This window comes from Oxyura jamaicensis, chromosome 28, assembly GCF_011077185.1.
Source record: "Oxyura jamaicensis isolate SHBP4307 breed ruddy duck chromosome 28, BPBGC_Ojam_1.0, whole genome shotgun sequence".
NCBI lineage: Eukaryota > Metazoa > Chordata > Aves > Anseriformes > Anatidae > Oxyura > Oxyura jamaicensis.
The window spans coordinates 5032263-5043940 of NC_048920.1; the positions used below are offsets into that span (position 1 = coordinate 5032263).

The 11678-nt window shown below is 61.0% G+C and overlaps 2 protein-coding genes across 3 annotated transcripts in view; one reads left to right on the forward strand and one right to left on the reverse strand.

Annotated features, from left to right (window-relative positions):
• AMH (anti-Mullerian hormone) overlaps positions 1–2621 on the forward strand; it is a 4675-nt gene extending 2054 nt beyond the window's left edge. The window contains 3 exon segments of the mRNA XM_035348120.1: positions 410–533; positions 641–824; positions 1007–2621. Of these exon segments, the coding sequence (XP_035204011.1) occupies positions 410–533; positions 641–824; positions 1007–1922 (1224 nt within the window). The 3' untranslated portion in view covers positions 1923–2621.
• Positions 2622–2957: 336 nt separating this feature from the next.
• Positions 2958–8336, reverse strand: LOC118179077 (hepatoma-derived growth factor-related protein 2-like). 2 transcript variants are annotated; one of them, XM_035348122.1, is made up of 7 exons: positions 8249–8336; positions 6928–6967; positions 5510–5672; positions 4801–4953; positions 4628–4693; positions 4416–4549; positions 2958–4283 (listed from the first exon to the last, which is right to left on the reverse strand). In XM_035348122.1, the coding sequence occupies exons 3-7, from the start codon at positions 5604–5606 to the stop codon at positions 3789–3791; spliced, it is 945 nt and encodes a 314-aa protein (XP_035204013.1). In that variant the 5' UTR covers positions 5607–5672; positions 6928–6967; positions 8249–8336; the 3' UTR covers positions 2958–3788. The 2 variants fall into 2 exon arrangements, with proteins under 2 accessions (XP_035204013.1, XP_035204014.1); XM_035348123.1 differs by having other exon boundaries at positions 5510–5678; positions 6916–6967; positions 8249–8328.
• Between the last annotated feature and the right edge of the window lie 3342 nt (positions 8337–11678).

An 11678-nucleotide genomic window follows, 5' to 3' on the forward strand; every position in this document is an offset into this window, starting at 1 on the left:
CCTTCCCTTCCCTTCCCTTCCCTTCCCTTCCCTTCCCTTCCCTTCCCCACCCTCCTGCTGGTGCTGGTGGGGCCGAGCCGTGCCTGAAGATGGTGCTGTTACCCTGTTCCCAAGCTGCTGGCAGGGACAAAGGGACGGCACCTTGGGGTGCACAGCGGCCCCCCATGCACGGCTCCCTCCCCTCCCAGCACTCTCCAGCCTGGCTGGTTTTAGGGCCAGCAAATCCTCCAGTGTCAGGCGAGCCCACCCCGCACTGCTCCCCTGGATGCTCTCTGGGCCGCCTTAGTCCATACCTTGGCCCCCGGCCTCCAGAAAGCAGGGATCATATCGGGGGCTTGTGTTAGTGCCGCACCCCTGTGATGCCTCCCCCAGGTTCTCAGGGGCTCCTGTGCCTTCTGCCCCCCTGCAGAGCCTCTGCCTCGCCAGGGACACCCAGTACCTGGTCCTTGGAGCCTCGGTAGCATCCGTGACCCGCAGCAGCGAGGAGCTCAGCTTCCAGACGTCCCTGGCCATCAGGCATCGCGGCGATGGAGGTGGGGACCATGGCAGCAGGGGACAGCTGTGCTGATGGCCCCTGTGCCTTGGCTGGGCACTGGGGACCAGGCTACAGCACTGTCCCCATCACGCCTTTCCCCTACAGGTGCCCTCCTGCCCCCCACGGAGGCCCAGCAGCTCCTCTTTGGCTCGGACAACAAATGCTTCACCAGGATGACCCCCGTGCTGCTCCTGCTGGTGAAGTCACAGCGAGGGCACGATGCTTCAGTCCGTTCCTCCTACCTCTCTGCCGATGGGGTGGTGGATGTGGCTCCCTACCCACAGCTCAGGTCTGTGCCTTTCATCACAGATCACAGCCATGGAAAAACATGGGGGGGGAGGGGAAAAGCCCCTCTCTCACCCATGGGGAAAATGCGGGGCATACCTGGGTCGGGTGGAGGTGCTGTGGCCCAGCCCATCACCCCCAAGGGTGCGAGGGGCCCCCGTGACCCCCCCTGTGCTCTCTTAGCAACCCACCCCAGCCTGAGACCGTGGAACTGCTGCCCTCCACCGCTCCCAGCCAGGCCAACGCCTCGTCCCTGCCCCCCGGCGACAGCGGGCAGTTCCTGGGCATGCTGACCCGCTTCATCCGCCGGGTGCTGAGCCCCTCCAGCGAGCCGCCCACCCAGCCCAGCTCCCACCACTGGCTGGACTTCCAGATGATGGAGACGCTCCCTCACCAGCTGCTCAACCTGTCTGAGACGGCGGCGCTGGAGCGGCTGGTGCAGTCGGAGGAACCCTCGGTGCTGCTTTTCCCCCAGGAGGGCAGCGCCGGGCTGGAGCAGCATTTTGGGGACTGGCAGCCGGAGGGGACCGTGCTGCAGCTGCTGATGGGCAAGCTGCAGGTGGTGATCCAGGAGCTGAGGGACATCCCGGCGTTCCAAGCCAACATGGGGCTTTTCCATCACCTCCTGAGCTTCTGCTACTACCCGCCAGGGCCAGGCACGGGCAGCGCGGGCGAGCGGCCGCCCGGATCTGGGAAGCTGCACGCGCTGCTGCTGCTGAAGGCGCTGCAGACGGTGCGGGCACACTGGCAGGAGCGGAGGAAAGTCCTGCGGCAAAACCGCAGCGCCCGACACCAGGCCCACTGCCGGCTGCAGGAGCTGACCATCGACCTGCACGACCGCAAGTTCATCGTCATGCCCACCGTGTACACGGCCAACAACTGCGAGGGTCCCTGCAAGCTGCCCCTCTCCACCCGCGTCCCCAGCTACTACTCGCACACGGTGCTGCTGCTGGGCATGCAGGAGCGGGGCTCGCCCCTGCAGCGCGCTCCCTGCTGCGTGCCCGTCCGCTACTCGGACCAGCTCATCATCAGCGTGTCCAGCCAGGGGCTGGAGGTGCGCAAGTTCCCCAACATGGTGGCAGAGGAGTGCGGCTGTCGGTAGAGGCTCCTGCCCACGGCCCTGGAGCACCCTTGCAGGTTTGCTTCTCGCCGAGACGTGAGCACCCCTCCGCACGTCTTTTCCTCTTGGTTTGCCTTGCTAGCATTGTTCTGGTTCTGAGTTTGCAGCCTTGCTACTCCCTGGAGGGCTGCCAGCCTCCTGCTGCTTCCCTGCTCCACCTGCGGAGGCTGGGGATGTCCAAGGTGCCTGGAGGCTGGGACTGTGGTCTGGTTCTGACCCTCAGCAGGGTTTGGGCTGGGTATGGGACGTGCAGGGCATCAGAGGCAGGGCAAGCCTGGTCCAGTTGGGGCCGCATCTATTTATCCACTGCTGCCGTGGCTGCTGCCCCTCAGCCTCCCTGCAGCCTCCCCTGGCTGTTCTGAGCCAGCCCATGCCCACCACTGACCTGCGTCCCTCCCTGTGCTCTCAGGGGCAAAACAAGCAGCAACCCCCCTGTACCCACCAGCTTCAGCTCTGCCTTTCCCCAGGGACCCATTTCCAGATGTGGCAACAGCCACGGCGTGGGGGTCCCTGCTGGGTGACCCCGGCATCATGGCCCTGCTGTCACCGCTGTCTGGGGCACGGCAGAGGGAGGGGAAAGCTCTGGGGTGGGGGTGATCCCATTACGCGTCCTGCCCTTAGCAGCAGTGGGTGCAAACCGCAGCTGCCCCTTGGCAGCATGTCCCCTCCCCGGCGGCTGCCCACACCTGCTGTGTGCCCCCCGCACAGAGCCCCCCCCCCTCCCCCCCACCGCCGGGTCATCTTGCAGCTGAGCTCAGTGCCCTGTGGGACGCGCTGGGGGGCTGCTGTGGGGCCCGAGCCCCGCAAAAAGCAGTGCCTGGGCTCACCCCCAGTGCAGGGGATGGCTCTGGTCTGCAGTGTCCCCGCACCAACCAGGGACTGGTGGGCACCAGTGGGGACCTGGGTGAGCCCCTGACAGCTGGACAGGGGGGCCCAACCCCCGGGCTGTTTTTTCTCCCTCTCCTTTTGAAAAAACACAAGCATATCCAGGGCTGTGATTTTTTTTTTCCTTTTTATCATTCAATTTAATACCTTATTAAAAATGAAAATAGTTTATTTTAACCTCTACTTGTTTAGCAAATACTCAAACCCACTGTGGTTTGGGGCTGTGAACGTCTCCTGTAGTTGCTACAGCACTGCATGATATTGCACTTGTGCTTTGTTCCTAAAAGCGACTCTGGGAAGGCAGGTTCAAGGCGGAGCCCCGGCGATGGCGCTGCCAGCGGGGTTTTGCTCCGGGCAAGCTTTGCACCTCCGTGCAGCGGGGCCGGATGTCCATTCCCTGTTGTCCCTCCAAGGCTGGCAGCAGCCTGGCTCCTTTAACCCAGAACACACTTCTCTCTTTCGTTTGCTTTCAATAAAACCAGTAACTGAATTCAAGAGCTAAGCAGTCTGGAGACATCCTCTGTTTGCTGGGATCGCTGTGCCGGCTGCGCTGTGCCCATGCCGCAGGTGCTGCAGTTGCAGCGTGGAGCACGGGCGAGCTGCAGGAGCGCTGTCTGCTGGGGATGGAGCGAGGGCATGAAGCCCAGATGGAGAGGAGCTCGTTTCCCTGCTTTTCGGGTTGCCTTTGTGCAGCTCATCAAAGGGGGCCCAAAGTCTTCACAAAGGCTCCTGCTTGGCCAGATGGCATGTGCGGGTGGCACAGAAGGACCCCAATGTCCCCAAACCATGCTCTGACCGCACCAGCCCCCGGCTCCTCTCCAGCCACAGCAGGGCTGTGGCTGCAGGGGCTCGGGAGACAGACAGAGTCCGTGCATCCGCAGCCCTTGCCAGGGGGTGGTGGCAGGATCGAACCCCCTCTCCCCCCCCCCGCAAGGCAGCGCCGCCGCCCCTCTTGTCCCAGCCTCAGTCACGCCGCCTGCCCTCCCGGGGCCTGGCCGTGCCGTCCTTCCCTGCCTGCTCCCAGGGCTTCTTGCCCCTCTGCTCGCCCCGTGGCTGCCGCCAGTCTCGCCGGGTGCTCTCCTGGCGCTCGGCCCTGCCGGGGCGGCTCTTGCTTCTGTCCCTCCGGGGCTCGTCCCGCTCCTGCCGGTTCTCCTTCCCCTCCCGGCCCCGCTTCTTGTGCGGCTGCTGCTCCGGCTCCTTGGGCGCCCTGGGGGCTCTGACAGGCTTGTCCTCAGGGGTTCTGTCCTTGGGGCGTGGATCCTGCCGGCCGCTCCTTTCTGCCGGGGCTGCGCGGCTGTCCTTGGCCTTCTCCTCCTTCTTCTCCGGGGCTCGGGGCTTTTCCCGTCCCTTCCTCACCTCCACCTTGGCTGGCGGCTCCTCAGGTTCCTCTGTGGGCTCTTCCTCCTCATCCTTCGGCTCCGAGCGGCCAAACCACTTCTTGAAGATCCAGGGCTCAGCCTGGGGGACGGAGGTGTCACACAGCCCAGCCCTCATGCCTGGGACCCCTCCTCAGCCCTCCCACAAGTGCTCCTCCACACCGGAGGAGCATCCCACCCTAGGGATGCTGCTGCCCCCGCCTCAGCCCCATACCAGGTTGCTGTCAGCATCGTTGTTGTCATCATCACCGTCGTCATCACTGTCATCGTCCTCCAGCATGCTGCTTTCAGGCTGGACGGGCTGGGGAGCTTCCACTTCTGGGGCCTCCTCCTTGGTGGCGGTGACCTCTGGGGATGGAGAGGGATGAGCCGGCATGTGAGACCCCCGGCACCTGCCCCCCTGTGCCCACCCGACTCTGAACCCACCGGGGATGGGAGGTGCTGGAGGCTCCTGCCTGCTGCTGCTGACACCGTCCCTGGAGCACGGTGGTGCTGGAGGAGAGGAGGAAAGAGAGGGTAGGAGGATGGAGGTGATGAAGGTGGGGTTTGGCCACCCTGGCACTGGGGGACCCTGCGCCTGGGACCAGTCCCCATCTCACCTTGGAGCACCTGGAAGCTGACGCTGAGCAGGGCGACGATGGAGGCCACCAGGATACACTTGTTGAGGGTGAGCCCTTCCCAGATGAGCGGCTCCTCTGCAGGGTCCAGGCTGTGGGGCTCCACCTTCGTCTTCACAGGGAGGCTCTTGGGGACTGGGGAGCCCAAAGGGAACCAGGGTTACTAGGGGCGTAGGGAGGCACCAAAGGGCTCCGTGCTGGGACAAAAGGGCCCATAGCCCCCCCACACCCCCTCCCACCCCAGCCCTGCCCTGCCCCAGACAGAACTGGGGGAGGTCAACACTGTAGAAGGGAGGTGGGGGAAGAGGGTCTTGGGTCAACCAGAGATGTTTGGACTGCGACAGCTTTGCAGCACCCCAGGGCTCCAGCAGGGATGAGCCTTCTGTGCGCTCCTGGTTCTGCTGCTCTTCCCCTGGCTGCAGATCCCAGAAGGACAGGGAGCAGGGGTGGGATGTGGCAGGTGGAGGGGAAGCCCCATGCCATATCATGCCATGCCATGCTGTGCCATCCCACCCCATCCCACCCCACCCCACCCCACCCCATCCCATCCCACCCCATCCCATCCCATCCAGTTCCCAGGGGTTTTGGCAAGCAGATCTGGTCCCATCACCACCCTGTGGCCAGACAGTGCAGGGGATGCAGGACAGGGTGGCTGTTTTGGGCCAGATGAGACTTTTCCATGCACACTTACCTGCAGGCACCGCGGCACTGCCTTTCACTCCCACCTTCTCCACACGCTTCTTCTCTGCTGCTCTCTTGTCTGCGCTGAGCGGCGCCGGCTCGGGCATGCTCGGCTCGGGCGCGTCCAGATCCTGCTCAGGGACACCCGGCCGGGTCCCTGGCTCCTCTAGGCCCTGCGCAGAGGGGAGCACGTGTGGGTGTGTGGGCATCACGGCGCAGCATGGCCGGGTGGGATGGGGGCTCAGCTGCACGCCCCCTCCCAGATACGGGGCACTGGATGCAGGGGGGATGCCGGGTGGGCAGACGGAGCCTGGTCCCCTGCGGCTTCGCAGCTGGCAGGCAGAGCCCTGGTGTTTAGCAGCCCTGGGCTGCTGCTGCAGGCGCTGACCAGGCTCGTCACCGGCTCCTCCAGGAGCTGCTCCCCAGTGCCTGTGTTTGTATCGGAAAGCACGTTGGGACTTTTTTTTTTTTTTATCTGCTAAGATTGATGCAGCCACTAGCTGGCTCCGTGCTGCAGGCGGGCGCTGGGGTGTGGCTCCTGTGTTGGGCTGCCTTTGAGCAAGCCCAGCCCTGGGTCTCCCCGCTCGTGGGAGCAGGCAGGACGGGGCCCTGCTGCGGGCACATTGCAGGGGGCTCTGGGCTCGGTCCTGGGGCAGGGTTTGGTGGCCTGGCAGCCTCCTGGTCTGTGTCACCGGTGCTGGATTCTTGCCACAAGCGAGAGTTACCCGCCGGCACAGCTCAGTGACAGCAACAGCTGAACGAGCTGTGCTGTGGCCCCCCGGGACAGACGTGGGGTGAACCCCACAGAGCCCCCCCAGACCCTGTTCCTGGCAGAATGCTGTGGTGTGAGGGAGCCCTCTGATCCCCGACCTGGAAACCTCACCCAGGGGCTGCACCTGGGCATGGCTGAAACCACAGGCACCAGGGCAGGATGTGGCCCCCTGCCCGCTGCCACCACCAGTCCCCTGCTCTGCCAACACGAAACCGGAGCCCCTGTGGGGAGATATGCTCCTGCGTTAGGCAGGTTGGTTTGCACCATGCCACGGGTCATAGACCCCAGCCCTAACTAGGCACAGGGTCCAGGCTCCTCACCCCTGGGTCAGGGGCTGTTTTCACACCTCCACTGGTGCAGTGGAGAACAAAGTTGTGTCTGTGCTCTCCTCCCTACCCCTCCACCCACAAGACCCATCCCCAGGACCCCTCAAGAGCCCCTATCCCAGCTCCTTCCTGGAAGGGAAGGGTCCAAACACTTGCCCAAACCCATTGGGTTGCAAGGTAGAAGCCACGCATGCTTGGGGCCCAGCCCAACTCTGCAGCGAGGTTAAGCACTGAAATCCCCACAGCCTCTATCACCAGCTCGTGCAAGAGGGACCTGAGACACCGCCTCCCCTACCCCGATGAGAGACCCACTGGCTCCAGCACACTCACATGGGAATCTCCTGCTCTCCCCACAGCTGCTCACCGGCACCTGGCAGAGACAAGCAGAGTGCAGCCTGTTAGGGGTGAGGGGGGATGTGTGGGGTGCTGCGGGGCGGAGCAAGCCCAGGTTTGGCACCCCAGAACCGTGCGGTGTTTCCCATGGTCACGGCACGGCCACGGCCTGTCCCGCAGTTTCAGAAGATGGGCAGAAGACACCGGCATCACAGCAGCAGCTTGAGAGGCTGTGGTGTAAGAGTGGGGTGAAAACAGTGCTCAGGGGATGGGGTTTGGGGCTGCTGAGGCCCCACATATCACCTTCCCACATGTCCTGGGCAAGCTGAAGCTGAGAGGGGACGGTGACCTCCCTGCCACAGTACACACGGGGACAAACAGCCCAGGGTGCACAAGAACACCCTGAAAAACAGATCCCAGCATCTGTGAGCTCAGCACCTGCTCGTCTGGGATCTGCACATCCCACCTGCACAAGCCCTCACCCAGAGGAGGAATTTCTGCCCCATGTGAGACAGATTTAGTTCATTTTTCCCCAGTGGAACAATGAATGCTGAGAAAAAAAATACCAATTCCCAGGCTGCAATCCAAAACATGACATTGGAAGCAAAACAAACAGCTACAAGGAAACCTTTTGGCTGGGGAACAGTGGCCTGAAAGAGTTTTGCATTCAACATGAAACCAAACCAAGTCTTTGGTTTTCATTTTAGCTACCCCAGCAATGACAACCTGGTCCACTATCCCCTGGGATGTGGAGCAACTACCACAAGGACTCGGATTTTGGGGGTCCCTCCCCACCCCCTTGGCTGTCCTGGCTTCTCTGTGGTGAGGTGACAGCCAGGCAGTCCCCGGGGTGGCGAGATGGGCTGCTCACCCACGGGAGCAGCTTTCGTGGGTGTTTCCCCGTCGGGCCATCCCCACGGCCGATGCACCAAGCACACACGACTACCCAGTACGGCCTCATGGCAGGGACAGGCACCGAGGCAAGGGCTGGCCACCCACGGCAAGGACGGTCACGAAAGCACACAGCCTTGGTCACTAATGAAAAACAGCTCCGTTTGCTGTCTCTGGGACTTTTTCTGAACCAGCCCAGGTTGTGGAAGCCTGAGGCTGCCTCCGCTGCTGACTCATATCAAAGAAACTGCCAGAAATAGCCCCTTGCCTGCCCTCCCTACCCTGTGCATGCTTGCATGGCCGCACTGGGACAGGCCCCATGGCCCCCGGCATGCCAATTGCTGCTGCAGCACCGCATTCCCCCAGGCTGTGCCACAAACTGCCCCCCAGTTTGATTAAAAGGGTGAAAATCGACACAAAGCCGTACCTCGGGCTCGAGCGTGGCTGCCTTGCCTCCAGCCTGCGGGCTGGCGCGGACTGGCCAGGGTAATATACAGCAACAGCTGCCGGCCACGCTGAGCAAAATAGCACCCAATCACCAGGAGCTGCAGCACCCGAGCTCCCACCCCAGAAAAGGCAGCGCAGCACCAGGCTGCCCCGAAACTGGGGCTGCTGTGGGGGTGCAGCCCCGCGGGGCGGCCAGGATGTGGCTCTGCTCCCTGCGAGCATCCTGGCAGTGGGGAGGCAAGGGGATGAAGTATTTCTGCTTTTGGGGAGTTGGAGAGGAAAACCAGCCTGTGGGGTTGTGTTTCTGCAGGCAGGTGCAGCCTCGGGAAGGAGCCTGTCCTGTCCCCAGCCAGGTGGCACAGCCTGGCATGTCCTGGCCATGTCCTGCTACGGGGACATCTCTTATGGAGGGGCATTAGGTCTGACAACCTGAAGCTGTGACACGTCGCTTTTGCAGTGCTGACATTTGCCTTTAGCGCAGGTTTGATATTTCATCCTTTGTAGGATCCAAGGGAGCGATAAAGCGGGCACTGGTGTCCTGGAGGGGACTTTGCTTTCCTACAGGGCCGCAGGCAGTGGGAGCTAAAGGCAGCTGATCACCAAAAATGGCCACTCACTGCCCCTGGGTGCTGCAGCCAGTTTCAAGCAGTGCTGTCTGTTTCCTATTATCAGCATTAAAAACAAGTTACAGAGCATTTTTTCTCCCTAACATCACTTCAGCTTGACACAGCCCTATTTTCCTGACACCTTGATGATGGATGGCACCGGCTGGCCTGTGTCCAAGCTTGGAGGGCTCCCAGAGTTTTACAAACACATCCCAGGGCATTGGGAAGTGGAGGGAACCTGCACAGCGCCAGGGCCTCACAGCCCAGCACAAAGCCTCACCTTCCCCATCCTCCAGCAGGGAACCTCCTGAGCCCCAAGCAGGACCCCAGGCATCCTCCTGCTCGCCCGCACCCCGTGGGCTGCCCGAGCCCCTCGCGGCCTTGGCCAGCAGGACACCAGACTGCAGTCCTGCTTTAGGACCACGCAGCAAAGGAGCTCGAGAGCAGCCGTCTGCTTTCCAGGGCAGGGATTTCCCCTCTTTGGCAGAGGCAGGACTGAGCATGCAGTGAACCCTGCTGCGGTATAAATAACATGCTGCAGAAGCTGAGCCCAGATGGAGGAAGAGCTGGAGCTGTAAACAAAGCCCTCCTCACTGCGCCAGGGCTGCAGGCTCGCGTGCCAAGGGTATTTTTCTCAGTTTTATTCCCACTCCAGTAAGGTCAGGGCAGTTAGCTGGCAAGGCACGCTTGCTTTATAGGGACATAATGAAAGCAGAACATCATCAACAGGCCAAATAAAAATCCCTTGTGCTCCCAGTTAACCCCATTTCATGTCGTGCTTTCAGGTCCGGCAGCTTGCTCGCATCTCCTGCCGGAGAGCTCATGCCCCCTGGGAAGGCAAGGAGCTGAGTGTGCAGTAATTACACACAGGCCCAAGCAAAGCTTCTTCCCACTTGTTCTCGTGTGGGGCCATGGGATGGGAACTCTCCCATACTTCTGGTGACCTCTCAGCATTTCGTGAGGTGGGAAGGGACCAGGAGCGATATTGTCCCTGCGTGTTTTGTTCTGAGCAGTTCTCTGCCGAGCTGCAAAGCCTCCATCTCCATTGCAGGAGCTAACCCATGCAGATGGAGGAAGGAGACTCTTAGAGGCAAAATATTTCCTAATCCCTTGGCCTCTCCCAAATCCTGGCCTCTCTCTTGTCCTGAGACTGAAAAAAAAGTGTCTCTCCCCTGTGGTTTCAGGGCTGGCACCCAAGTACCAGGGTTCGTGGTCCATCAGGACCCAGCTGTGCTGCAGCATCCCTGCACTTCTATGGCAACACTCCCTTATCCTCCCACTGGGACATAATCTTTTTTCTCCCCATCTTTAATAACTTGCAGTTAAAAGGCAGTTGTAAAGACGTGGAGTTAGTCACTGCTTCTTTTCAGTGCAGGTTCATTCTGCTGATGGATTTTCCTGCCCTCCACACAGCTCAGCTGCTTTCCCAAGCCCTGGCTGCTGCAGCATCCCCAGCCTGGCCCTGTCTCCTGCACCCACACAGGGGAGGAGATGCTCCAGCCGGGCACAAGCTGGGTTCCCCGCTGCCCCACATCGTAGCCTGGGCATGCTGCAGGTCCTTCCCCCACTGGCTGCATGCTGGATTTCATCCCTGGCTGCACCAGACCCATCCGACTGGATTCCCACAGCCTGGCAATCTGTAACATTCCTCCAGCCCTCGGAGCACGCAGCCTCCAGCCCCTCACACAGGCAGGGCTGGGCTCTTGACCTGGTTTTAAGGACAGGAATTTCAACTGTGTCTGCTAAGCCGGTGCTCAGCCTGGTCCATGAGTCCAGCCAGCTCCACGCCAGCATTGCCACAGCGCCATCCCCGTGTGCAGCCGCAGTGCGGGGCGATGCCAGGGGGTGTTGTGCAGCCACCGGCACCAAACAAACTGCAGGAGATGCATGTGGTGCTCAGGCCAGGTGTTGCATGGGCTTGCCACAGGTGCTTGGCATCTTGGAGCTCTCCACCCTTCCATTAGATGTGGCTGGGCTCAGAAGTGGTCGGAGCAGTGCTGGCAGATGGAGGGGAGGATCACAGAAGCATGGTTTCTTGGGGAAATCAGGGGAAAGAGCTTCCCGATCCCTCACACCATCAAAAACCTACAGGCACAGGTGTCCCCATGGCAACCTGGCTACATCCCAGTGCTGACAACAACATGCTGTTGACATAAAATTCCTGTTTCAGTTGGATGCAGCATGCATCAGCTCTTTCCATCCTGAAGGCTTGTGCAACATCTGTGAGCTGAAACCCAGCCACTGCCGCCCAGCCCTGAGGTAGCAGTGCAACAGCATCAGCCATGGAAATTATTCCTCCGGGTGACTGCAGGAACCACAGACCTTTCCAAGCACTGTTGTTATTAGGGAGCACTCTGGAAGTTACAGGAAGCAAAGAGACATTTTCTCTCTGCCAGCTGTACTTCTCCTGTCAAATCACTGATCTCTCATCATAGAAGATTTGAGATCCATTGCGCTATGCAATCTCCTTATGGTGGTGCAGTTAATTGAAAGCCTAGAGCGTTTGGGAAGCTGGATGTTCCTGTGGCTTCGTGCCATCAGGCATTACCGTGGGGTTGGGTAACGCTTCCTGACACGGAGGGATCCCTTGAGAAATGGAATGTCCTTTACCTATGGCTGGTACCTGAATGGGCTCCTCCATCCTGGTGATGCCCTCCCTGGCTGCTTGTGGGTCACAGCCTGTGTCTGCTTGGCTGATGCTGACAGAAAGTCCTGAAAGGACCCAGAGCTGCCCCCTAGTTTTGGTGTTGCAGTGATTGCAACACCAACAGAGACCTTCTGTCTGCTCCCTTGGGGCGAGGCTTT

Bases quoted from the DNA above. Each gene is read 5' to 3' on its own strand.
- LOC118179077 (XM_035348122.1), bottom strand. From the start codon at position 5,606: ATGCCCGAGCCGGCGCCGCTCAGCGCAGACAAGAGAGCAGCAGAGAAG. The intron at 4,954-5,509 runs GTAAGTGTGCAT...TGGGCTCCCCAG, and splicing joins CAGTGCCGCGGTGCCTGCAG to TCCCCAAGAGCCTCCCTGTG. The intron at 4,550-4,627 runs GTGGGTTCAGAG...CTCCATCCCCAG, and splicing joins TCCAGCACCTCCCATCCCCG to AGGTCACCGCCACCAAGGAG.